This window comes from Onychostruthus taczanowskii, unplaced genomic scaffold (assembly GCF_017590055.1).
Source record: "Onychostruthus taczanowskii isolate IOZ18803 unplaced genomic scaffold, ASM1759005v1 scaffold45, whole genome shotgun sequence".
Classification (NCBI taxonomy): domain Eukaryota; kingdom Metazoa; phylum Chordata; class Aves; order Passeriformes; family Passeridae; genus Onychostruthus; species Onychostruthus taczanowskii.
This window is the reverse complement of record NW_024502014.1, coordinates 4128129-4156109: the sequence shown is the minus strand read 5'-3', so window position 1 is coordinate 4156109 and position 27981 is coordinate 4128129. Positions and strand designations below refer to the sequence as shown.

The 27981-nt window shown below is 37.6% G+C and overlaps 1 protein-coding gene across 3 annotated transcripts; it reads left to right on the top strand.

Annotated features, from left to right (window-relative positions):
• Positions 1-794: 794 nt before the first annotated feature.
• On the top strand, positions 795-27748 carry RHBDD1 (rhomboid domain containing 1). Of its 3 annotated transcripts, none has more exons than XM_041414485.1 (7): positions 795-879; positions 5191-5709; positions 6973-7105; positions 10376-10464; positions 12121-12171; positions 16665-16787; positions 25543-27748. In XM_041414485.1, the coding sequence occupies exons 2-7, from the start codon at positions 5277-5279 to the stop codon at positions 25653-25655; spliced, it is 942 nt and encodes a 313-aa protein (XP_041270419.1). In that variant the 5' UTR covers positions 795-879; positions 5191-5276; the 3' UTR covers positions 25656-27748. The 3 variants fall into 3 exon arrangements, with proteins under 3 accessions (XP_041270419.1, XP_041270420.1, XP_041270418.1); XM_041414486.1 differs by lacking the exon at positions 795-879 and adding an exon at positions 913-1574 and having other exon boundaries at positions 16665-16727; XM_041414484.1 differs by lacking the exon at positions 795-879 and adding an exon at positions 915-1574.
• The last annotated feature ends 233 nt before the right edge of the window (positions 27749-27981 follow it).

Below are 27981 nucleotides of genomic sequence, written 5' to 3'. Positions count from 1 at the left end.
AATGTTCTATGAAACCTGAGTGCCACATAAATGACAGCAAAATCAAGCCGTTTACATGTAGCTTTGGCTATGAGTTTTGTATGATTCATTTCTAGTCACATATTTGCACCATCAACTCGCCAACATTTATATGAGAACTTATTATTTCAGGCTTTTAAAATTTGCCCAGTGTATTCCCTACTGGATATTAATAACAAATCTCACAGTCTGGATATCTGTGTCAAATCTGGGGAATAATACAGTGACACCAGTGACTAGCACTTTACAAAAGTGAAACTAATGCAGTCTTTAGCTGCACCAGGGGAGGTTTAGGTTAGACATTAGGATTAAATTCTTCACAGAAAGGGTGATTAGACAGTGGAATGGGCTGCCCAGGCAGAGTCGCTGCCTCTGGAGGTGTTTAAGAAAAGACTAGAGTGACATGAGTGCCATGGTCTGTTTAATGTGGCAGTATTTAGTCGTAGGTTGGATTTGATGATCTCAGAGGTCTTTTCCAACTTCGTTGATTCTGTGATTCTGCAATGTCTTCATCTAATTGCTTTTAACGCTGGGGGAAAAAAAAAAAAGTCCTCGAAGTATTAAACTTACAGAACTAGTTACTGTTTAGCATGTGCAGTAAAATGCTCTCAAAGGAAACCGGATTATGTATTTTAATAGTGGGCAGCGCCAGCGACCAACAGCCACCCCTAGACACCGCCTCAGCTTTCCCGCCCCCGCCCTCAGCCCGCCCGCGCACAGCGCCCCTGGCGGCGCGGCGGCCCCGGCGCAGGCGCAGTGCGTTCCCCGGGCGGGGCCGGGGCCGCGCCCCTCGCCGCGGAGTGGCGGCCGCGGGTCACGCGGGGCGGCGCGAGGTTCCGGGTGCTGCCGCCGCCGGAGAACGTGAGTGCAGGGGCGGGGGGATGCTGGAGCCGCCGTCGCCACCTCCTCCCCGTCCCTGCGCGGCTCCTCCTGCCGTGCTCTCCTATTCTACTCTCCTGCGCTCTTCCTGTCTTGCCTTTGCCGCCGCCTCCCGGCGGAGAGCGCACCCCTGGCCGTGAGGGGCGCGGCCCACACGGGCGAGCGCCGCCCGGCTGAGGGGGGTGCCCGGTGCAAGCCCCGACAAGCGGGGTCTGCGCTGGGTAGGCTGACCTCAAGCTGCGCTCTCTAGGCGGTTTCCCTCGGCCGCTGCAAGGAGTGGTGGTGTGAATTACTGAGGTGAAGCGGCCTGAGAAGTCGAGCCGCCGATATTTCACTGTTTCACAGCCTTTATCTTTATACACACGCCCAGCGTCGTGCCGGTGGACTCGCTTGTGGGAGCGCGCTCGGTGCGCGGGAGGAGCCGGGAGCCCGCGGGGCTTATCCGCAGCCACACCTGCACGAGTGTGCTCCTTGCTGCTTGCGTTTGCCCCGTTTTCACCAGTGGCATTCTTTATAAATTCTATAAACAGCTCCTTAAAGAAATCAATAACTCGCCACAACTGTATCCCTTTCTTTGTTAATACTACAAAACAAAAAAAACTTGTCCCCCAAAACTGCAAATAACTTGCGGCTGTATCAAAGAAGAAGCAGTGGCAAGTATATCTTGTCTACATTTGGTAAGCCTTCTTACAGTTGTTAAACACCGAGTTTGAGCAATTCAGGTGTCTGTAAAATGTAATTAACAATAGCTGAGCTGGTTTGATTTCCTGAAATAGCCCAGTGATGTTCTTCGTGGAACTGGATTTTATTGACAGATGGGAGGTGTTGACAACAGTAGTATAACGCTAATACTAGAAAGCATATGTTTCTGAATTGTTTATTTAACCAGTATTATTTAAAATGGGTTTCTTCAGAAAGTGTGTTTCCTGTTCTTCCTTTCTGTTACACACTGCAGGCAAATTTTCCCTCGAAACTACCAAGGAATGCCAAAATTGTGAGAGCTGTTGTGTTTCGCACTTCTGTAGTGGAGTCAGGCAATCTTTGATGGTTCAATTTTTCATAATATTAAAAAATTCTTCAGATAAAGGGGGTGCTTTTCTAGTATGATTACCCAGTTTTAACATTGTACATTGTAACAATTGCAATCGAGTGGGGGGAAAAAACCCAACAAACCCCAAATCCCTGAACCTGAGTTAAACATCTGTGAAGTTAAAACTCAGCTGTGGCCTAATCTGTAGTTCACTGTTGTTTTGATGTATTTTTATTTTAAGCTGTGGCATCCTCTTACCTTTACAAGTACAGTGATATTAAATATTTATGACTAATTCACTTCTCCAAGTTCAATTAGTGTAGATGTATCCTGGTGTTTTGAAAGGCAGTTACTAATTACTGTCTGTTATGAGAGAGATTTGACCTAGTCCCTTGGGTTCTTTCCCGTGAAAGCTGTCTCATTTATTTTGGGGTAAGGCTAAAATGATTCTTGGCATGTATTGTTTAACATGGGTATATTTTATTGTGAACAGTAATTGTTACCCCCTTCAGAACACAATTTTCAGTTTTAAGGTGAAGTTTTTAGTTTAAAAGCTTATTTTTTTAAGGACTTCCTCTCTTAGTGGTACCTAAGAGGATTAAAAATCTCTAAAAGATTTTCAGTTTTCATGCTGAAGCAGATATAAGAGGTAAAAGAACTTCTTTATTCTCACAGAAAATTTCAAAATTTAAAATGTTGCATAACAAAAAAAGACTGTGATATAGCCATTTATGAAGTCACTGAACGTTGATATTTAACTTTGAATTGTCTCAGTAAGGGAGAATTGTTTTAAAACATTTTTATTACGGATGTGTGACTTCTCTTACCAAATTCTGAAATGCTGTGTCTTTTGAGTTCACCATTCAGTATTCCTCTGTGAAGGAAAGCCCTTTAAAGGCAAATCTGATGAATCCAGAAGTTGTTCTTTATGAAGTGATTAATTTTATAATTAAGTCACAATCTTGTTTTTGCTATGAGCTGTGCAGTTGACTGGACATTTCAAAGCTTATTGTAGCTGACAGCTTGTGGCTGACCTTCTCCTTGCATACTTACAAAATATAAACAGGAAGATTAATTGCTTCCATTTTTCAGTTTGTTTTTCCTTGCATTGGTTGTTTCTTCTATTAGGCATTTTCCCCACCTCTTTTCAAAGTTTGAGGGCCGCAGTAAAAGCGTTTACAGTTGGCTCCTGCTTCCTTTGCCCTCTTTTGCCCTAAAAGCACTCTTTCTGCTTTACCTGGACGAGCCTTTGTATCCCGAGACTGTATGTGCACAGACAAGTGGTGTGGGCCTGATGAGGCTTGGCTTTGTTGTGGAATGCTTTGTGCTTGGGCTCTGATACTCACCCTTCGTGTTTCAAGTGGTTTTGACATTGGTCTAGCTCTAATCTGAACATGTAGGCTGAATGCACAATTTTTTTATTTTTTTTTTCTGGAGTGTACTTGGTTTTGCATAAACATAAATCAAAAATTCAGGGTAGTTATATCTGTTTTAGGGGGAGCAAGGGCACAGGGAGATTCTTTTCCTCTAAATTCAAATTACAGCTATAGGAAAAGACAATAGAACATTTCATTTTTACCGATATTTACTAAAATATTTATTACATGATTTTTTTAGTAATGGGAAGACCTAATATTTTATGGCTGCCAAGTGAGTGAGGGGGTTTGTTACAGTAAAAATAAGTTTAAATGCCTTTACTTGCTTACTACAAAACAAGCAAATTCCAAGAATATTTAGTTCAGACATTTATCTTGAGTAGGTGACAAAAATGCAGACACGTGGCAGCCTGGGTGCAAGACAAAGGTCTGTTTCAAGTCTGTTCTGGAAATTTGTACATTTTCAAGTAGGTGGCATGTTTTCCAAAAAAAAAAGAAAAAGGAAAAAAGTGCTTCGTTGTTCCAAGCCTCATTAGACTTAATAAACAGAGTAGAGGCTGAGGAGGAATGTTCAAACAGCTGAAAGCTCTATATGTTTTCAGGGAGTTGCATTAAGGAGGCTCTCAAATAACTACTGTTCTCTTTCTGGGATCTTTTTCCCTTTGACTCAAACACACAATGTGTTTTGGCTGACATTTTTGGGTGCTCCCAGGAATGGGAATGGTTTGTGATAACTAGCACTGCTGTAATCATGATGGAAAGCATTCCCAGTTCTGTTCTGTGATGTGTTCCTGCATGAGGGTTTCTTTTCTTAGGTGCATGGGTGTTGAAAGTACTTAAATTGGGAATTTAAGGGTATCAGAAGCAGAGATGGGAACTATAAAACACAAGACTGAGAATTTGAACAACACAGTATGGCAAGGTTTTGATGTTTCCTCATAACTTTTAAGTATTTAAAGGATGTTCACTTTTAAATCCTAACAGTTTTTGTGTCGATTTTTGTGATGAAAAAGATGTAACTCTGCATGTGGTGCAAGAAAAGCCAGAGGTCTGGGCAGAAGACTGTTGACTTGGGGGATGTTGGTGTACCTGATGTCAGAGCTAGTGTGGAAAAAGAGAATGACATTGATTAAACTTTGGGTTTTTTGTATATTTTTTGTAATGTTGACTTTAAAGTCAAAGCCTAACAATGTAATTATCTGCAATGGCCAATTTGCAGTTTAACAAGTTGGTTCATTTGAGCTTTGTGAGGGCTACAGCTGTGCTCTCTGCAGTTAAATTGTGGTCATTAGACACTGGTTTTAGAAGGCACCAGTGTGGGAAGTTACATGTTCAAGACACCTGGTATAAAGCATGTTTCTGTTCTTTTCACTCTGTTTTGGACAAGGCTCAGGCATTATGTAGCATTTCCAAGATAATAAGGTGGGAAAAACGTAGTCACTTTCATTGTAATGTAGCAGATACGTTTACATGTCTACTGCAGTCATTTTCAGGATAAAAAAAACACAACAAATTTTTAAACTGTTTTCCTTCCTGAAATCTTAATTATTCTGACTGAATCAGAATTACTGAAAACATGTCCAGAATACCCAAGTATTTTAGTGGGTTAAGTACAGCCTGTCAAAGGATGTGAAACAGAGGTTGAAGACTGCTTTTTCTCTCAATGTTTGTCTGGATTACCTGTATAAATCTCTTTTATTTGTGTTTTGTGTCAGTTTACACATTCTGATTTTTTTCCTCAAAAATTCCTTGAATTTTTGTTCTGATATATAAGAGGTCTCAGCTGATTACCTTGATGAATTTTTTTGTGTTTAAAAACTCATAAAAACAGCAATGAGCTTCAAAACACTGCAATATGTATATAACAAGATATCTTTTTTGTTTTAGAATTTCCAAAACTTGTATGGTTTTGAAAGTGAACAAAGGACTGGAAATTGGAATAATCCACACATTTCTTTGAGTAAGAAGTAACTATGGAACGAAGGCAAAGAGGAGTCAGTGCTGGACTGCTTTTGCTGCTTTATCAAATTTCTCAAGTTGGACTCCAGAACATTCCTGCTGTTACCCTTGGGGTTCTTGTGCTGAATATTTTTCTCTTTCTGAATCCTTTGAGGCCACTGTCTGAAGTGTGTCTCAGTGTAAATGAAGCTGTCCACAGAAAGAACTGGCAGCGTTTGCTGCTTGCTCCTTTCCACCATGCAGATGATTGGCATTTGTATTATAACATGATTTCCATGCTTTGGAAGGGCATAATGCTGGAAAGAAAGCTGAAGAGCATATGGTTTGCCTACATAATTGCAGTATTTTCAGTACTGATTGGAGTAGTTTACATGGTGCTGGAACTCTTGCTTGTGGTAATTCTGGATGATCCTTCCTTTGAAATGAATTGTGGCGTAGGTTTTTCAGGTAAGATACAGTGTTGGTCCAATTTACATATGTAAAATTCATATTTCTAGCTGCTGTATAACAATTAATTAATGGTTAATTGCAGAAAGAGGATAAATGTACATCTGTATATATGTATGATTGTCACACCAGTGTGTTTATCCTATTTTTAAATTTAAAGCATGTACTATGGGCATGAGCATGAAGTAATTCAGTTCACGTTCTTGTGACCAGCAGGGACTTTACCCAAGAGCATGAAAACATCATCATCCTGGTAGAATGTGTTTTCTGTTTAATACTGCTGGTTAATTGAAGTTTGAACTCTTAATTTCCAAATGTCATGTGAGCATTTCAATAATGTTCCTTGGGCGGCTTCTAGAAAAGCCTAACAGTTTAAAATGACTCGTGCCTGTCTTTTGAGAGACTCCTCTAGATTTGCTTCTGCTAGCAACATACAAACACCTGATTTTGGTCATCTTCCTTCCAGTAATGGTCTTGTCCCCTCCTTTAACAGATCAAGTCAATAAACTCCTTCTCTGTAAAAAATGTGCAGTCAAGTAGAAAAGTAGCCCTGCATTTCTAGATAAGTAGGAGATTTCCTTTCTGTCATTTGAACCTAGCCTTAGAAGGCAAGCCCTCTTTTTCAGCCTTTAAGAAAGTTGGTCAGACCACTGTGAGCTTTCTCTTGAGAGAGACTTTTTCATAAACACTTCCAATAAGTTCTCTGAATTCATTCCACCATATGACTGGCAGTTGCATGATAAAATAGTTGCAATCAGTTAGAAATTAATATTATTTACTGTGATTAAAGGTGATTTATCTACTTTTTTTTTCAGAAACAAGTGATTCTGGAGTATGTGTAAGATGATTTTCTATTAATTCAGAATTTGAACCTACTGTTGAGCTTTACTTGTATTTGTTTGGTTTGTTTTCAGAAGTGGCTTTTCTCAAGTCACAGAACTTTTTTTGAGTTCACTAATTGTATCAATTATTTCAACTAGAACTCCCATTTAAAATTATGTTTGTATTTGTTTTGAATACCTGAATAGCTACAGTGAGCAGGCACATTAAAAAGCAGCTTAGATTTGGCTGTTTTACAAGTATGCAATTTTTGTATCTTTTTTTTGAGTCACTGAAAAGTATCACTGAAAGAACAGAACTGTTCTGGCATGCAGCTGTATGCTTCTTAGTGCTTTGAAACTGCATGGTACTTCAAATTGCTTGTATTTCTTTATTATTTGTGCACAAGTATTTCTCTCTTCATGTGATTTCTTCTTTTTGCAGGAGTCTTGTTTGCTTTGAAAGTTCTGAACAACCATTATAACCCAGGAAGAGTGAGCAATGTCTTTGGGTTGCCCATATCCAGTAAATATGCTTGTTGGGTGGAGCTGGTGGCTATTCATTTAATCTCCCCAGGGTAAGTGCATTTAATATTTCAAAGAAAGGAGAAGAGATTTGGGCTATCTGGAGTAGTTTGAAATGTCTCATGAAGTGTGAGTAGTGTTAGCTGGTATCCCAGCACAATGTTGGGCCTGCAGTCTGCTTTTTCTTTAATACCCTCTATTTTGAGTACATCTCAAATGAAAAACCTGAAATACTGTTCCTAGAAGGTGTATTTGAGGGAAGATGACAAAAGTTGATGGACAAGGAAAAGGGGTGTGCCTTTTCAACGAGGTAACTAAACTGTTCTACCAGAGTTCCAAGTGCCTCATTAGCTGAGCAGCATTCCACTGTTTGCTTGCCATTTCTGTCCACTCTGGCTTAGTCACTCCTCTGATTTATGATCAGACTATCATCCATATTCTGCCAGTTTTGTCACTATCAGTGTCACTGTCCTGCAGTGCTGCTCGGTGCCAGCACACTTCGTCTGCCCCTACCTCTGGGAGAACCTTGCTCTTCTTTGGCAGTTGATTTTTGTAGTCCTGTTTCCAAATGAATAATTTTCCTATGTGATATTTTGTAACTGTGAATCACATTGCTTGAATATATGCAAAGTACAGACACAAAACCTATGAACCATCAAATCACAGTTTATGTACAATTCCCCCCTTTTCAGAAAGATAAAAAAAAAGAGCTCAGCAATACTGAGATATTCCTTGTCAGATACTGTGATATAGCTGATGGAACATTTCCTAGTGCAGAAGGAGAATTCAGATATTGCTTAGGTTAAGCACTGGTTTTATAGCTTTATGCCTGGCTGCTCAATTGACTGCAGTGAGGATTAAAGACAGAAGAGTGCTCTGCCCAAGTGCAATTTTGTTTGTGAGCTGCATGGCATTGCTACAAATATAAAAGTAAAGCTTTCAGTGCTTTAAAAACATTTTCTGAAAAACATAAACTGTTGTTTTAGCTGAGCATAGGTTTTATTTGGTGATATGTTTAACAATACTGTTTTTAATTAAAGACTAGTGGAAGGGCATTATGTATGAAGTGAAACCATATCATACTGTTTATGGTAGAGGAAAAACATGAGTTCAGTCATTGTGTGCTGTTCTTTTTCAGTTACTTTACTGTACAAATGTCTTTGGGTAGAGAGTGGATAGGAAGTCCAGAAATAATATAAAAAAACCATTTCATAATTTCATGGGAGTTTAGATTGCTGCCTCATTTAAACCTCTACAGTGACCTCTACAGAGGGCAGTTTCACAGCACTTGAATTATAGTAGGGACTACAGAAAACAAATAGTGATCTCCAGAAATTCATATTCTAGAACACAACATGTTTAATTAGTAACTGCCTACTGCCTTGCAATGAACCATAGCAATTGTATCTCTCACAGCATTGCTCTTACATGCTCATCTGTGTGCTCAGGGCAGGTTATAATATTTCAAGTCTATGGTTGACTCATTCCTTTTATAAACCAAATTGCATAATTTAGTTTTGCATAGATAAGAGGTCAGTAACTGGGGCAGAATTCTGTTAGGTAGTTAGAAAGCTTATGCAGTAAATTTGGACCTGCCTTTGTGTGCTGGGAGAGGATTTAGGAATTTACTGACATCCTATTATTTTTTTTTTTCATTAACGTTTTTGTTTTGGAAAAATTTTCAAGTGCATTCAGTATCCTTCTAATCTTCACCTTCCATAAAGGATATTGAGATGTAGGCTTTGCTTAGCAGTCTTTGGGATTATTTGTTTAATGGAAGAACAGACATGTGAAAAGTTACTTTCTGTTTAATCTGTCCCTCTTGCAGAATTGAGCAGGTATCTTAAGTCTTAGGTGAACCAATATCATGTTGGTGATTTCTAGAGTAGCTGATTTCTAAGTATTTTTAATTTTCTGAGGTCAGACGTTTCCCAAGTCAGGCATGCATTTTTCATGCATTTGGAAAATCTGTTCCCGAAAATCTGTTTGGAAAATTAGTTCCTTGTAGGTACTTTATTTTGGTAACTACCTTTTATCTATAAATTTTCACATCAGCATTTATGTATTACTCTCTAGATAGTTGTTGGTTACCAAGGAGAGAGAACTTCAGCTCTTCATGGCAGGATATGAGTTTGAGGTTAAGTAGGTGGCAAAAGAGGGAATTGAGATTTGATCTTTACCTCCCTCTAGTGACACGTGCACTTTCCTGTCTCCTTTTACCACTGGTGCCTGGAAGTTGCCTTGGCTTGAACGCTTGTGCCATCATCTGTGTAACTCCTGCAGGTCACTGACCTGAGCATAAAAATTGATGCCAACGTGACACTTGGTATATTAAATGGAGGTTTCATTTCTACTTTATAAAGGAAAAAAAAGCTCCTTGTAGCTCATATTATTTAAATTTTTTGAGTATAAATGAGTTATTTCTAATTGCACATACAAGGAAATTTTAATGTTTAGTGTATTGACTTCTGTAACTTTGTAATAGAGGTGAAAATTTCTCAACTAGTGTTTGCACTTGCTTGAATTCAGAAGATTTTCTCCTAATCTGTGTTTAAACACGAAAGAATTTAACTCTGAACTTGAATGCTGAAAATTGATTTTTGAATTTATAGAGTACTCCATAGTCATGTAAAAAACTGGAGCAAATCTCCTTATTTACTGTAAACATGTGCTTCTGGTTTGATTTCTCAAAAGGCTCCAGAGCCTTTTCCTTCTGTATACAAATGGTAATGATATTTTTTAAAGAAATTGCTGGTATGCATAGAAAAGAATTTGGATCTCAGCATTTCAATTGTTCTTTTCATTTTGAAGGCAGCATATTACAACGATTGCAGTGGATCTGAATTCATGCTTCTTTCAGACTAATTGTAGGATTGCATGGATAGTGCAGTAGAAAGTATTGTGTTTGTGCTTTCACTCAGAAATGTGCATGGTTTTGGTAAGATCTACCCTGATATTACAGTGTAAGTTACTTTTCTAAAGCTTAAATCCAGTTTACTCCTTTGGTAAGTCTTTAAATACTTTTAGGGAATCATATTCTGCAGGAACTGAAATTATCTCTCCAATTAGCTTTTTCAGGGTATTTATTAAATGCTTTACTGTAACTGTGTAACTCCCAATTTTAAGGTAGTTACAAAGAAACAAGGCTAGGCATTATAACCTTGCAGACAGGTAATGTCTCTGTGCTTGGTCTCTCTCAGGGACTTCATCTGGGAAGTCTCAGAGATTTTATCTTTACAACAAATTCTACACTCTCCCTTTTGTATCCCTACCAAAAAAAGTCTCCCTTTCCATTACTCACAAGATTTTTTTTTATTTTGTAGGACTTCTTTTGCTGGGCATCTGTCAGGGATTCTTGTTGGATTGATGTACACTATGGGACCTCTGAAAAAGATCATGCAAGCCTGTGCAGGTATATAATTTTGTTGAATTACAAAATCTGCATAAGAAATACTTCTGTTTTTAAAATTCAGTAAGCCTTGCATATAGAAATTCAGCCCATTCCAGCAAGTTTTTAGACAATTAAAGATGTGCTCATTTTATTCAAGTGGGTGCAGAAGAAAAAATCAATTTGTTTCTTAAATTTGGGTAAGAACAATTAAGAATGTGACTTTCAGATATTTTTACTTAGAGGAATACCATTTACTCTTCTTTTTAAGTATTTATTTAGAGTATAATCTTTCAATGAAAACGTCACTTCAAGTGAAGTGTGGTGAAGCCATAAACATATGTCAGAACCAAATGTTTCCATCTTAATATCTACTGTTATATTGATTATATCTACTGTTATATTGATTATATCTACTGTTATATTGAATCTAATGGAAGTCTTTGGTTTGAAAAAGGTGGTGGGATGCTTAAGAAATGGTTGCTGGATTTCTGGAGCTTTCCAACGTGTTATTACAGCATTTCATATTGCAGTAATAATTATTTTCTAAAAAAGATTATAGCTTTAGACATCTTTAGCCTAAACACTTGTTTTAAAAACAGTCCCTCAGACTTTTAAATGAACACTCCCATAAATATCAGTGTTTTAATTGGAAGTCTTAAGCCCTGACACAGCAGCTGTGCTGGGGTTGGTTGGCAGAATATTTGGCTTTTTTTTTTGTCTGACTTCTTGATAGGTTGAGTGTTTATTCATGACTGTTCCATCAAATTGAACACGGATATGGTGTTTGTAGAGTGGGGAATTAATTGTTCAAAAGTGTATGCTCTCACTGGGGCTTTGACCACAGTGTGGGGATGGTCTGTAGGTCATGTGTGTTCAAGCTGGAAGGGAAAAAGGACAGCCAAGCATCAGCTTTCCTGCCTGGCTGAGGATCAGACGTCAGGTGTCCCGTTAGTTAAAGGTTGGCCCTGCGTGGTGCTGTGCCACGGGGGAACGACCCGATCACTGTGGAGCAGGCAGGCATCAGCTCAGCTGCCAGGGCAGCTTCAGGGGCTCCAGCCTTGGACTTGGCAAGATGCAGCCCTGCCTGGGTAACCTGCTCTGATCTCCTCACTAACCCTGCTCTGGTTGGAGTTGGACTGGGCATCTTCTGAGGTCCCTTCCAATGAATTTCTCTGGGATTCAGTGATAACCCCACAGTATTGTTAGTGAAACCTGCCCTGGCTGCTGTGCAGGTTCTGTGTGACTGACAGCTGCAGGAAGCAGTGTTGAGCACACAGGCATTTTTTTTCTCCTGTGTAGCAAAGCAGGAATAATAATGCAGTGTTGCTCCAGTCCTCAGTTTTTTATGCATTAAACATTGTTAACAATAAATATTCTCAGTGGAGAAATTGTTCATTATGTGTTCTGGGAGAACATTATAGATTGGTTTGCTTTTTTTCTAGTCTGCATGGATCTGTTGCTTGAACGTGGCACTCTGCTATAAAATCTGGAACATACAAGCTTGCAACAGTATATTCTCTCATTGATGCCAAAACAATCCACAGATACCCATGACTGATTTCCTGCCTGTATCTTTTGAAACAAACTCTTAAAAAAAGGGTACTTTAAATTTGAATTTTGTATTCTGTAAAGAAAGTATGATTATTCTAACAGTATATACATTATTCTTTTATTTAGCTGGCATTTCTTTCTTCACTGAGCCTGACAGGCCAAGAGACTACTATTCAGGTAAGTACTCTTGTCCACTTAAACCAAAAACTTATTCCAGCTTTAAAAACAATTTCTGCTAATGATTAGAAAACCTATAGGAGAGCTAGGTAAATGGAAACATACAGAGTATACAAAATATTCTGCACACGTATACTTGCTAAACTTATATTACTTCTAAGGGCATGTCTCACCTTTCCTCTTCAGGCAAGTGTGTGGATGGATTTTGTACAAGAGGCTTAAGCCTCAAATTAAGGTCATGACTTCCTGAAATGCTACCTCAGGGAAATGCCATCCCTTTTGCACAAGGTGTAGCAGTGGGGAAATTGTGTCTACTGAAAGCAGCCTTTTGGACCTTGGTAAATATGCCCTCATCTGGCAAATTTATCTGTTCCATTCTAGGGTGGTTTTTCCCTTCTAACAAGGATCTTCTTCCTTTGAACCCTCTCTGTAAATGAAGTCATTTACGTGCAGAAAGCCCCTTCTCAGCAGACTGAATTGAGGCCATCTGCAGTTTATAGATGGATGGTTGGAATGCTGGCACACTGAGCAGAGCTCATTTGATTCACCTCTCCTGCAGAGCATTGAATCATTGCCTGTGGAGTGTACAGAAATAATAGGTGGAGTCCTTGTCTGTGAGGGCCAGGAGAGGCTGGGAGAAGGGCTCTGGGTGTTGGATCTGAGCTAAGGGATGCATATCCTGGCATCTCTTACCTCCTGCAGGGATTTATGCTCTTTCCTAGACATCTGCTGGAAGAACAGGATAAATGCGTAGTGATAACTCTCTCAAATATCTGCCAGTGTGCAGTGGCTTGTGGCTTAAAGATGTTCTCAGCAGAAAGTTTTATGGGAGGATTTTGTCTTTAATAGCCTGTGGTAGATCCTTCTTCCATCAATTTGTCAAAAGCTCTTTGAATCGACATGAACACTTTTAACACCTACATCATCAGAAAAGACTCACAGTTTGTTTCCTGCTTTAGAATCTGTCATTTTTTGGTTTGGTCTAAAACTGCTAATTTCATTTGATGCTCGATGCTCATTAATTTTTTGGGGAGGGAGATTAAACCTTCATTCTTTATGTACTTCCTTCCTTAGTGGTTTTTTAGACTTCAGTCCTGTACTAGCAATGGCTATCTTTTCCCTTCGTTCAGAAAGTTGGAGTCTGTCCGGTTGCTTATAAGGAAACTATTTCACACATTTGATCAGTCTTACTGTTCTCTGATGTTTTGTCAGGCAGGGGTTTTTATTTTGTGTAGTCTTTTATAATTGAGATGTGCTTCCTTTGAGCCAAGTTTATAGCTACTTTTATTCTCCCTGATGGACTTTGTCTTCCATGATCTATCTCCAATTTTATTATTACATTAAATAGTTCCCACAAGCAGGATTCTGGGCCCTTAAGTATTTTTGAAACATCTGTTTTGTAATTCCTAAACAAAAGATTTTAGCCTGCTTTCTTCAGCAACAGGGATTGTTCCAACTTAAAAGTATATTTACCCAGGATTTTCATTACTCTCATATACTCTCAGGTCACAAAACATTTGATCTAAAGGCCAGTCAAGAAATAAAACAATTAGTCAAGAAAAAAAAACCAATTCACTTCAATTTCATGTGAAGCGAAATGAGAGGTGAACGCAGCGTGGGCAGCGAGCACGAGTGACCTGTTCCCATGGCTGGCAGTCCCAGCCCAGGTGAGGGTGCTCATCCAGGTACAGCTGCTGCCCAGCCCAGCTGCTCACAGACACTGAACCCTCCTCCAGTATCCCAGAACAGCAGGGTGGATGGAAACTCGAAAGATTTATATTGGAAAAAGTCCTTTAATAGCTGATGAAGATAAGAATTTGTACTTGACATTTAAACTCTGTGATCTGTTACAGCCCCTGTACAAGCACCAGCTGCTGGGAGCTTGGGTGGGTGTATGAGACCAGCATGCTCATCAGTAGATGAGCAGCAGAGAGATTCTTAACAGCCTTTTCTGTTTGCTTTTCCAGCTCTTTTCAAGTAGGGAAAATGGAAGAAATTTCATGTAATAGATCTGCCACGATGGGGAGGGGAAAAAAAAGCTGTAGTATGCTGACAACAAGGAAGTCTGGGCTTTTTTTGCATGTTTTGGGTAGTCCCCAAAGGCTGTTACTTTGAGTTCCTTTGGATAAAGGGGAGATGGAGAGAGTTAACCTGAATTATCCTGTCTTCCAAATTTCCCTTTAGATATAACCATTTAATTTTTTCTTTGTACTAAATTCATTTGTCTAAAGTGATTTACAACTGCAGTTATGAAAATATATATTTGTTATGTTCATTCCCTGTTCATATACTTTGTAATTGTCTTTCATCCTATTTGCAGAAGTCTCAATGGAAGATTTAACCTTTTGCTTGGTGTGTGATATATGGAATAAATTTGGCCATCTGTGAATGAAGAAAACCATCTCTAGTGTCATAGGCTAATGATGCATATCTTGATTGGTTTTTCACTTTCTGACATTGCTGATTTATTACTATGTGCCTTTAAATACCAATTTAAGTAGAAAAATAGATGAAGCTATGGTCAGAAAAAATAGATTTTATGAAACAGCACAATGAAACAGATTTGAAAGAAAAAAGATTTTAAGTGTAATTTTAGCACATTTAGTATTTAGTAGCTGAATTAGGTTTTCTCTAAGTGCAGTTCATGAATAAAGTATTAGGACATTTATTTTGATTAATAGGAACATCTTGAACATGTCAACGTTACCAAACTGTGTCTCATTTTAAAATAAAAGATTACAGCTTTCTGAGCACTTACAACTTGCTGGCAGTGTGAAACATAAAACATAGAAAAAACTACAGCAATAGAACAAACCTAAAATATGGCATCCTTTTGCTTTCATCAGATTATTTCATGCCTTTAGTAGCAGGATTTTTACACTCTTCATGCATGTAGTTTTGAAGCCTCCAGAAAATAAATTTGTAGCTGAGAAAATGTTCATTCGGATTAACATAAAGCAGAGGAGAATGAGGGGAGTGTACAGACATAACAGCTAAGTGCTGTACCTCAGTCAGATTTCACTGCAGGTGTAGGAAAAATCTTCCAATGTCAGCTGTGTTTCAAGACAAGAAAGAATTGGAAAAAGACAGAATGTGTGTGTATATTGTGTATGTGCACATGTGTATATAAAGTCAGTGTAGGGATATTTGAAAATACAGAGGAATAATTATGTGTAGAACTTCGTACAGTTACTGTGTTCAGTTTATCCTGCTTTTCCTGTATAACTTTCAAGACAGAGTATTGCTGGTTTTATTTGTCTAAAGGTTCTAGAGCTTGAGATATTTTTCTTCAGCAAAATAGTTATTAAATAGAAATTATTTATTCATCCTCACTTAGTCATCTCTATTTGTTATTAATCACAGAAACTTCACAAGTTTCACCTGGAATTGATAGAACCAATGAGAAAACACAAGACTATCATTGATGCTAATAATCTGAAGAAAAAGGAAATGGCCTGCTGTATTTGTTTAACACAAAAATATTTCCTCTTCCATAATTTTGAAAAACCTTTGCATAATTTTCTTTCAGTTGGAAGAAACTGGCAACCTTTCTGTACTTCGGTTCTTCAAAATCCCTTGTTCAGCTCTCTGGAAATGAACACATCACAAAAGATTTGTGTTTTGAAAATACAGAAATGGAATAGAAAAATTGAACTTTTCTCCATAATTTTCTTCAGTTGAAAAGTGTGATTTTTTTTTTCATAATTTTTCTTAGCTTAGGTTTTCTGTGCTCAGGCAAGATCAGATTGTGTTGTTAGCAGGAAAAGAGTCTTGCTCAATTCTCTAGCCAAGTAATTTTTTCCTTTTGAATCCCATGTGTTTGGGTGGGTGATGGCCTGTGCTTAGTTTTGGCCAGCTGAGCAAAGGCCAGAAAGGTTTGTCAGCAGTGAGTGGGACACTGATGAGATCTGTGCTGTGCTGGCTTTGTGCAGGGCAGGTTTAGCTGTGCCAGAGCACAACATGAGCTGTGTACAGCACTGCAGGAATCTTTTCCTGTGACTTCTCTAGGTCCAAAGATGACTGGAATTTATGATGACATTGTTTTATGGGCCCTGGGGGAAAGGGGAAGAGAGGTGGGGAGAAAAAGCCTGAACAATACCTGATTTGTGTTCTGGTGATAGCAGTAAGGTGTCCAAATGCTGACAACTAAATGTTAAAAGGAGATGATGAAAACTGTCTTTCAGCTTCTGCGTGAAACTTCTTAGATAATAGCAATTCTGTGACACTTACTTTGAACAGTTATAAAAAATTGAGATATTTGGTCCATGCTTTTTCTGGGTTTGGTTGTTTTTTTTTTTCCTCTTGTTACAATGCTGTGGTTTTGTAAATTAGAAGTTAATTCATGGCCTATATTGTATAAGTAATTGAACCCTACTAATTTTTTCTTTCCCGAATTAAAACACTTTGTGGAAGAAAGATAGCAAGAAGACAATATCTGATTTCACACTTGCTGGGTAGCAGCAATTTATTTTATTTTTTGGTTCATTTTACAGAATATTATGGCTATTATCCAGATTATCAATACAGAACTCCAAGGAGCTACTTTGATTATACAGGTGGGCTCACTGAAGAAGAACAGCTTGAAAGGGCAGTGCTAAACAGTCTTAGTGAAAGAGGTAGGAATTTTATTGCATTTTTATCTCTTAAGTTATAATTCATGCTGAAAGAGACTTAGGAGGGAAAACAAGATGTATTCCTCGTGACTTATTTTTTGGACATATCTTGTAATTTTGGGAAGGAATGGATATAAAATGAGCTTCATTGTAAGGGATATTGTCTATTTTACTGTCTCTTTAAGATGATATTTTGCATAATTTTTAACATTGAGTTTGAGAAAGAAATCCTTCAAAGCTTTTAATACTAAGCATTTTGAGATGTTACTTGAAAGAATGAGCTATTTTTGTGAAGTTTTTTGAAACTATCAAGGAAACAGAATATTAACAACAGTGATGAGATTATAAAATAAATAAGTAGGTAGTATGCACTTTAAAAGCTTACATGTATCACTGTGAAACATCTGCAACTTTCATTTGTAGCCTGAAATAATTTCCAACACTCTAGGTAAGATGTATTTTTTTATCTGCTTGTGTTTTTGAACAAAGGTAAGTTTTGTGCTATAAGAGGGAATATGTTTTTTTGGAGAATGTCCTTTGATAAAAGACAAGAATGAATTTCAATAGTACCTCACTAATAGGTTGCTGTGGCAAACCAGGTTTCACTTTAAACTTCCCTGCCAAATGCAGCATTTCTTAACACTCTGGTAGTGCCTGGTTTCAGTGCTGGTTACTGTTTCTAAGCCTCACAGGCAAGTGAAGCAGGAAAAGGTATTGTTCCCAGTAGAATTTGGTGTGATCAGGTATGTAGGGATCTTGCTGTATTTTGCACCTTTCTCCTGCCTGCTGGAACACTTTGGTTTGGACAAGTGAGGCCTAAGATTTGAGCTCTTAAAGTACTTCCTTAAACAAGCTGAGTAAAGGTTCAATTTGCCCATAGGCAGATGTCTTATTCACAAAGAACATGATACAGAGCATGTCACTGATCACACCTGTTTCAGGGACACAAAGGATGAGATGAAATTTACTGTGCTAATAGGCAATTAGGATATTCTTCTCTGTCAGTTAGTTTGAAAAATAATTAGCTTGAATGAGCACTAGCCTTTGAACATGATACGTTCTCCCTAAAGCATGAACATTCAGAGATTTTTGCAATTACATGGATGATGAAACAGGTACTTAACATGACAAAAAATTACATAAAATAATTTGAAATAGGTTGTAATATAGCAGCAGATACCACAATCAATTTAGGACTCTCTTTTTAATTTTTTCCCCAACTATGACATTTAAACCATCACAGCTGCTCTGTAACTTGGACAACAGAGTACTTCAATAATTTCAATTGATTTATAATATCTCTTTCATCTTTATTTGGACAAGTACATTTATTATAGCTTCTAGGCTACAAAATGTACCATTTTGGATGTAGAATGTTGATCCATTCCTATAAATTGATGTGATAGCATCCTGCTAAGCTAATGAAAGAGTTAATGACATAATACAGAATTTCCTGGTATCAGCTGTTGTCCACAACTGAAAGCTAATTTCTATTAAGACATGCATTGAATTTAAGCTCAGTAGATACTGTTCTCTAAACTCATATATGGGTTACCTAAACCCACCCTAAAGATACAGCATTTCTGTTTATTCCACATTCAGGCATTCCTGAACTGCAGATTTATTTTTATGCAATGTCTTGAAAATTTCTAGAATAATAGTAATTAGTGTCTAATGCAAGAAAATAAATTGCTATGCTTGTTTGAGTTCTGTGGAGGTATCAATTTTAAGACTACCGAACTATTTTAGTGATTTAGGTCTCTTTGCTGAAAGGAATTGCTGCTTATATTTTTTCCATTCTCAGTTGTAGTTCTGTTGTTGCTTCAAACAAGAAACTATTTTAACAGAATTGATTGGTTTTCTCTCCAGAGTTTATTTGTTTAGTTTGATTTAAGCGTTTTTTGAATTTTTGTTGTTATTCTCATGATTTCATATTGGTTTCAAACTGCAATAATTTTTCCTTAGGAAAATAATTTTGGTTTTTAAAAACTCATAGCCTTTGATATTTACATCCTTTTACTGTGAAGTTCAAATATATGGCTGACATTTTTGTTTAATGCTGGTATCATCAGCCACCCTTAATGTAACCCCTGTATAACCAAGTCTCTGATCTATTGTGTGCTGCTTGTTCTGCTCAGAAGAAATATCTTGATCAGTGTGGGATGTGGGTTTGGATTTTTGTTGTGGTGGGTGTTGGGATGTTTTATGAGTTGAACTTCTAAGTGTCTGACTTTCAATGTGAATAATGTTAAGAATCCTTTGCAAGCTGGTGTTTCTCCACAAAAGACTAAGCTTTTTAAAAATGGAGGTGAAACTCTTTATAGTTTGTGATTGAAGAGAAATACCTACAAGTATCAGGTATAGACATTCCTCTTATATTTTGTCATGAACTGTCTATGCATTTCATTGCTTTTGATTTAAAACTAAACCAATAAATACCTCTGCACCCAAAAGCTTTTCGATGGCCAGGTATTGGTTAGCCAGAGTCATTTGGAGCGGTTAGGAAATACCTGGGTGTCTGGCTGACCTGTTCCCTGGAAGGGTTCCCTCTTCTGTTTGTTGCTACTGAGACAGGATGTTTTATTGGAGTCCTTGAAATTTGCCAGCCCATGGAAGATTGTAATATAAGAATGGAATTTATGTGAGGAAACTGGAGAAATGCTGTATGTTTTATTTCCAGTGTTATCTGTTCTTTCAGCAATTACAGAAATTCCAGTCATTGCACTTGAATATGGTGGTTTTCTGTAGAAATACCTTAAAGCAGATTATGTGCTCAAATATGCAGTGCATTGTTTCAGATTAAAATACATTTCATTAAATCATATGCTAGGATTTAGGCTTTGAAAATTAGATGCAGCTTTTGTGATGGATTTCCTTTTCAGTTTTTGTTTTTGGAATTCATACTATGGTACCCAACACACCTCTTGGAAAACCCATTGAGCAGACTTCCTGTTTTAAATACTGTTCTTAAACTGCAGCTGTGTTCTGTCATCTGATTAGCAGCACTTTCTTAAGCAAAATTTTGAGAAAATGAATCAGTGAATTTTTATCATTTCCACACAGTAAGTTTTGGTACCAGTGTAAGAAGGAGACCATTGCAACAAGAAGCATAGTCAGAATTATTTTAGAAATATTTAATGAATTCTGTTCCATCTGTCTCTTCATAAATACATTGGTTGATGGAGGATAAGAGGTTTGCTGAAAATTAGAACCAAAAAACTCCCAATTCTCTTTACAACGGTGATCAAAGTTCGCCAAAAGAGTTAAATGAACCACTGAGCCTTTCACCATGGGTTTCCCTTTCAAACCAGTACCACGACCAGTTAGCACCTCTGAAATACTGTGGGGTAAAGACCAGTTCTGCAAAGCAGGGATTTTTGAAATGCTGCCTAAAGGATTGGCTTCCTTGGCTCTTTAGGCAATAAGTTGACAGTGACATAGCTGGTGACATGCATTCTTGCTGTTGCTAGAATGGATTTTGAGATAAAAATATATTCAGATTTTCTTGCTGAAATGTATACAGAATGTTGAGTGTTTTTTTTTCTGGGAGTTCCTAAATATGCAAATACGTATTGGCAGGTACTGCCAATTCTTTTGGATGGTTTCCTTCTTGCAATTGTTTCAACTGCTGAAGACAATTAAAATAGGAGGAAAGTGCTAAAAAGTGTTAAATCTTGGATGTCACTAGAGATGGTTTGCATTCATATACACATTACACCCATTTAGAAAGCGTGGTTTGCATATGGAGGTGGAGACCTCTTGGTGTTGATCCAAGACCCAGTGATACAAATGGGAGTCTTTTATCTGACTTCAGTGGTCTCTGGAAATATTTTTTCCCCTCAGTAACTTGTTCATAGAGGAACAAAAGTTGTTCCTTTCACAGAGGGTTTGGCAAGGTCACCTTGCTGGAGAACAGCACTTCTGCTTCCCAGCTGTGAGCATCATTAGCAAGAGCTGTGTGTGGGCTGCACAAAAGGATCCCTTACCCTTGGAGAAACTGGGAGCTGCTGGGGAGTGGCTCCAGTGTGCTTTGGTATCTCCCTCCATCCATCTGGGTGTCTCAGGCTTGGCACTGGGAAAGGGATATTGTTCAGAGTTCCTTTGTTGCTGTGGGTCTTTGTTACGCAAGCAGAAATGCAGTAACGGGAAAGCAAAGTGGTTTTTTTATGTTGTAAGATTCTTGCAAATGTTAACAAACTTAGTCTGGGAATTTTTACTGGTAAACTAAGGTCAGTGAATATTCCTAGTTTTAGATTTACCCATAATTTACTACTTTAACTTTGGTTTATCATTAGATTGATTCTATAGATTATTTATATAGTTTACTTTTTTTTTTCATTGGGACCATTTAAAAAATTATATTCTGAACTTTTTTTTTTAATGCCTGACTGAATAAATTAGTCATTTTCTAAGGAAAAGCATACCTTGTTATTTGCAGCTCAACAAAATACTTCTACTACATTATGATAAATACACAGCCCACTTGAAATTCTTCTAACTGAAGTTATTCATAGCTTTCTTACTACTCAGGAGAGGAATAGCTGTCAGTTTGTCTTAGCCTAGGAACTGACATGTCTGTGTAGGGTTTTTTGAGTTGGTTAGTATATTCCTTTCAATACTTGGGAAAGAAAGACATAGTGTATCAACCATTTTTAGTTAATAATGAGTTTAGCCTTGTTTTAGATGAATTAACATCTGGAGAATTATTAAATGGTTGGGAAATGCAGTGAGATTATTTTATGCCATCTCTCCTGGAGTATTTTCAGTATCCAGCCAAATGGTAGCTGTAAAACTAATCCCCTTCATTCTTTGCAGAAGAGCATCAAGTCCAGCGATGGTCTCTGTCCTCTTACTTCTGCATTGTAGCATTGATTATTTGTAGCAAATGGATGATCTGAGTGTGGAATTTTGTCTTATGAGGCGGTGATTGATGCTTTCTAAAAATATTACCAGTTTGCTTTTAACAATTTGTTACTTCAAAAAGAGTTTATTTTGGTGATACTGATACAGGAAAAATGAGATTTTGAAGCATGATTAAAATAAATATAAAAATCCTTAAGTATGAAGGGATTAAAGATCTCTCCTAACCAAAACAAATTATCAGACTTTTGGGGAGGTAGTGGTTTTGTGTATTTCTCAATTTTACCATCTTCTTTTAAAAACAAGAGAGAGACAGAGACTGTTCAAGATTGTTCTGGCTAGCTCTCGTAACAATCCAGCTGTGTCTGGATTCATTGTATGTTACTTTCCTTCTAAACTCATTACCCTCAGCTACTTCCCTGCTAATTTGATTTTTCATTTGTCAGCTGTTCCAAAGCATAGCACAGAAACAGTAGTTACTTCCATCACTCTTCTTCACCAGTTTATGTTCAAGTCTGTAGATGAGATATATTGACATCAGCACCAGAAAAATAGTTTGCTTCATAGCATGACAAAATTCTTTTCATACACTGACAGAAACTGAAAGGGCTGTGTTAGAAACAATAGCAAAGACTAATGAATGTGGTCTACTTGGAGCTGAGTAGAAAAAAATGGGGCAGTGATAAGTACTAAAAGCCAAAGCTCTCAGACTGTATAGCATGTCTGCATTTTGCAGAGGGAAGGACAGGAAAGAATAAAAGCAGTTTTGCCATTTTATATTTTTTATTCATTTGTAGTTTCTGTCTGACTTATAGTGAAACAAAACAGTGAAAAGGTTGCTATGTTTTTTGTGTCTCAGCTCTTTCTGGAAGACTTCTAGTCCTGCTTAAGTGTAAAAGGAGGAAAAATGCCTACAGTGTCTTTCCTTAAAATTCTCCGTACAGCTCAGTAAATCATAAGTAAGTTTGATTAGACCTAAAGACTTGACTACTCATTGGCTGGAAGAGATGAAATGGGTAAAGCAACACTGGGCTTTTGGCTCTGGCTTCTTGCTGCCTTCCAGTTTGCTGCTTCTACCTCCAAATGCATCAAAAATGAATGAGCTGTCCAGGGAGGTTATGGAGTCCCTGTCCCTGGAGATGTTTAAGAAAAGGCTGGATGTGGCACTCAGTGCCAGAGTCTGCCTGACAAGGGGTGTTGTGTCATGGGTTGGACTCAATGATCTCAAAGGTCTTTTCCAATGTCAGTGATTCTATGGAAAAAAATAAATATTTGGATGTTTATAAACTAAGATAACTCCTATTTTCTTAAATAGAACCCTTTAAACATTGGCATTTTTGCATTAAAAAGCAAGGGAAGTTAGGTGTTCAATGTATTACACTCTATGTGATCTGTAGCACACCCAAGTGCTGGTTAGTAAACTTTAATTGTATTCTGTTGTTATAATATAGTTAGCAGAGCTATACTATTTATGGAAGAGATAATTTATATAAAACTGATATAAATGAAATCCAAGCAAGTATTGGAAGCTGTTATGACATTTGATCAAATATGCAGATCAGAGCTCTGTTTTGGTTAGCTGTGTGGTCCTTGCTGGGTTCAAAAGAAATTGCTGCTGTCTGTGATTATCTTCTACAGCCAAGCCTCTCCAGAATTAAAGAGTTTTTGTAGAAATGAGAAGTGTCTGTTCTTTGTATGGGTATTTCAGTGTTTGTATAGTTTGGTTTTTGTATGAATACCACGTTCAGTAGTGCCAGGACAGATGGTGATACTGAAAATGGTAAGCTGTTGAACTGAAGTGCTCTAGATTCTTCTTTAACACAACTAGAGCTGGCATGGAAAAGAGACACAGACATACTGCTTTGTGATACCTCTGCTATTTTTTTTGCTACACTCCTCTTATCAGACCTAATTGCATATTTCTACTAGAGAGACTTTAACAGTTTGGTAGCTTGGTATATTCCTCTTGATTTTTACAGAAACTGTCTTGCAAATCCTATTATCTAACCTAAAAATAAGGTCATAACTTCAGAGAAGAGGAAAAATCAAGTGAGAATGTTTGATGTAACGCTTCTGTGGCATTGCATTAATACAGGTGTAGTTACATCTGTTGCAGTTACAGTAATTTTCTTTTGCTGCCAAGTGCTTTAATTGTGAACTTAAGTAACAAAAGAAACTCCTACACAGAGTGACAGGATAGGGATGGGAGTCTCAGTCTTTTGTATTCACAGAACGTGGTTCTAGTTCACAATAAATTCGTAAAATATGCCATGGAAGGGTTAATGTTTTGTTTTAAGTTTGTTGTAATTTATCCTTTGGTTTTGTCTATCATCCAGTGTTGCAGTTTTCCATGTCATTTGAATGCAGTCTTAGATACCATTAGTCTTTAATTTGTTTTTGCTGATGAGTTGAAAAGCCTGTGTTGGTTTCTTGCACAGATGTCAGGTGGTGTTTCAGTAGTAGCACTGGCGTAATTACCATTCCTGAACACTGTGGCTTATAAATATTTTGATAAGATGAAGGTGTTATTTCATTAATATTTCTGCAGTAATTAAAAGAAAAAAGGTGTCAGGGAACTATTTTAGGTAACAGGATAATTTAAATATCTACATGCAGATACAAAAACATCCAGACTTTGCTCTTCACCATATTGTTTGATGTAAAAAAAGATTTTTTTCTTCGACCTAAAGAAGACAATTTGTCAAAACATATTGTCTAGCCTTCTATTTTTGGGTCAATATGTACAAGAGCATTTTTCATCTTTTGTATAACACTTCATTCTATTACTAGTGATTATTAAAGCACATGTATATTTGAAGTGTTGAGCATATTTTATGGGGACTATGCAAAGGCGTGTCTTAACTGTGTAAGGCGTATCTGTTTTCTTAAATAAAAATTAACCTGGGATGCTGTTAAAAATAAATGTTTTTATAAGAAACTGTGGTATTTAGTTGGCAATTTCACTACTGGAAATAATTTTTTAAAAAATGCAAGTAGTTTAATTATGATGTAAAAATCTATTATTAAACTACAGCATTACAATGCAGTTTTAACCCTATGTGGGGCAGGTGAAAGCTTAAGAAATGCTGAATGTTACAAAGGTTTTATTACCGTTAAAGCAAATTTGGATGTCCTTAACACTGTAATTCTGCTCAGAAGGCAGACTGATTTTGTTTCCCAGAGCCCCTCAGCCGAGCTGGTGTGTGTACCCGAGCCTTGTGTTGTTCCTTTGCTGGTGAATTCTGGAGAGCTGCTGGAAGGGCCAGTCCTGGCTCCTCGGGGTGCCAGGCCCAGAGCTGTGGGGCTGGCTGTGCTCTTGCTGCTCAGATTATTTTGCTTACACTTGGAATGGTTGGGCTGCCACGTGTCCTTCCCTTGTGGAACTGCTGCCAGCTGGGGGTGGGAGCTGTGTGTGCATCTGCTGTTGGTCTGCACATGTTGGACTCGGTACTAAAAGCAAACACAAAAGCTGCTTTTACCAGAAGCAACTGCTGAGGACACTGAAATAGTTTAACATTCTGGAGTTTACTGTGTAAAGTAGGGATTGTGAAAAATGTGAATACTTGTTAATACTTGTTATTCTTAACGGGTTAATACTTGTTAGATGTTCTTTTTGTTGTGGTTCATTGTTTGGTTTGGTTTTGTTGTTGGATTGGGGTGGTTTTTTGGGTGGTGGTAGCTTTATTGTTTGAGGTAGTTTTCTGGTTTGGGTTTTTCTTTTTATTTGACTGTCTTTAAGAGCAGTTTCTGGATGTTGTAATTGCCCTAAAACCATCAGAATTGAAAACATTCAATTCCCTGTCTCCTTTGTGTTGTGATGCTTTGGCTTGCAGGATATATGTGCATTTTTCTCCTATTACAGACCAAAATAACAGTTGTTTTTCATTGTGTCTTGTAGATTTTGGTGGAGGAACACGCAGTTATGGGCAGCGACCTTATGGGTTTTGGTTCCCACCTGAGAACTCAGAAGAGGACATGAGAAGGCGAAGGCTTCGTAGGTTTGACAGATGATGAAGTTGGCAGGTGTTGATGTAAAGTGCTATTCAGACTTACCAAAATATGTACAGATTTATTTGTAATCTGTAATTTCCAGAATAATTTATAATCTTTTTCCATTATTTTTACTCCTTGTTGCAAAACTGCATAGGATTTTGTGAGTTCAGACTCAAAGTTGGAACTTGAATAAGAAATGTGAGATAAGAATCAAAATGTGATCTTCGGCTGTCTCCATCTTAATGCACCTTAAATGGAAGAAGGCTGATGGTTTTTCCAAACTGTCTTTTTTCCCTTAAATTATTTTGTATAGCTTTAAGAATTCCTTGGCTTCTTGACTGTTGATGTTCTCAGACAACAGGTTTTCTTCCTTCATTGCAACTGAAATGTTACATTTTCTATGTAACTTTAAAGCTATGCAATTTTTCCCTACAAACCTTTCTCAGTTATCTGAGATGACCAGCTCATTTTTTGGGATTGCCATGTGAAATGACACTTGAAAAGATTGCTTTGATGACAGGGGCTGGGTCATGTGAATCTAGGCTTAAGCTCTTGAGCAGTCAAATAGTTGCAGCTATCCTTCCCCTGTTGTCCTTACCAAGGAATTATTTAATACAAACTTCAGTGTTGCAGTCTTCCTCACACCATATTATATAGAGCTTGGATGAGATAAAACTGAGTTGTTACTACTTATGTTTTCCTAAAGCTTTTCTTAATATTTATGTTCTAAATCAAAAATTGCTGCCCTTTACAGAGCTGAAATAATTTGTTAGGAGTTTTTTGTAAAGATATGTGGCTATGCCATACAAAGCATATATTTGTTTAGTAATATACTTTTTTTAAAGCATCTATTTCCCTTTCTAAGAAGCTTGGAAATTTTATTTTGTATATGCTGTTCATGCAGCTTTACAAATTCCGCTATTTCTCAATATTTATCTTGTTTGAAGACCAGTCTGAGACCTGAGAGTTTGTAGACTTGTGGAGATCATACCTAAACACCAGCTACCTTGAAGTCTTCATTTTTGAGAATTTTCTTACTCAACCAGAGGAGTCCTGAGAGCTCAGTTGTCCCTCTGGGCACACCCTCCACACAAGGCTGTCCTGCCTGTGGCACTGCTGCCTCTTCATGTTAACTGATGAACCTCGAGGGCTTTGGTTCCAGTATTGCCCTGAAAATCACTCCTTGTCCAGGCATTTTATCCTCAGAATGAAAGAACTTGGGGATGTTCCTCTAAAACTATTGCAGAGAGGTGTGATTGCAGAAGAATAATTTGGTTATTGGCTTTTGACACAGACCTGTTGGAATCTCCTCATCAGCACTGATGGAGTAGAGGATTAGGATAAGCAGTTGAAGGGTTTCACCAACCTGTGCTTTATGAAGTCTACTTTTCTATGAGGTTATTTTTTGAATATAAAAAACAATGCTGCATATTTCATACAGAAAAATACCCTGAAAGGAAATTTTTTACTGTGTTCTTTAAATAAATAGTACCTGCTCTTTCTGTGTGCAGCTATTGTATGTAGGGGAAGCTCTTGTTTGCTGGGAAAAGCACAATATCAGGATGCAGGGCTTTGGGCTCGGGGTTTTGGGACACAACAGGCACAACTGCAATGTCACTCCAGGTACAGGCAGAATGCTGATTTCTGGTGTGTTCTTGGGCTTGTTTGGTTTTGTATATATGCAATAGCCATAGAATAAAACAGCAGACACTTTTATAGAAGGCCAACTTTTTTATGTTCATTGAAGATAAGTCTCAAAAACCTGTATATTTTTCTCAGCAGGTAATAATTGGATGTAAATGAGAAGGATGTACCATTGGTTCCTCAGAAATCCTTTAATGCTCTGGTCAAAAGTTGCAGTGTAATATACTGTGTGTGCTAAACTCTGATATTTTTCTTATTTAAAAGCACAGGATGGGCTGCTGGTCAGGTAAAAAAGGATACTTAAGGTAAATCAAAAACCTGATTACAATTCTGTAAGCACTTGGTTTTGTAAAGTGAGTTTAGACATACATGCCATTAAATATTCACAAAAATGTCAGTACTAATAAATGTTCAGTTGTTTTGACATTTGTTTTTTGTATACAGAATTGAAATAAATATTTTTTTAACACTCAAAGCTATTTGGTTTTAATTATCGTAATTAATAATGTGCATATTTAAATGAGAGCTGCTGCTATGTTGTTAGAAATGAAGACTTGTGATACCAAGGGGCTAGACTGATTGTATTGGGACTGACTTTGTTTCTTTTTTATTTAGGGGAAGCTTTGAGTTAGATTATTGAAAAGTTCTGCTACATCCAGTATTTGGAAGATTTATTAACACCTGCTCATTGCAGGTGGGT

Bases quoted from the DNA above. Each gene is read 5' to 3' on its own strand.
- RHBDD1 (XM_041414485.1), top strand. From the start codon at position 5,277: ATGGAACGAAGGCAAAGAGGAGTCAGTGCTGGACTGCTTTTGCTGCTT. The intron at 10,465-12,120 runs GTATATAATTTT...TCTTTTATTTAG, and splicing joins GATCATGCAAGCCTGTGCAG to CTGGCATTTCTTTCTTCACT. The intron at 12,172-16,664 runs GTAAGTACTCTT...TTCATTTTACAG, and splicing joins GCCAAGAGACTACTATTCAG to AATATTATGGCTATTATCCA.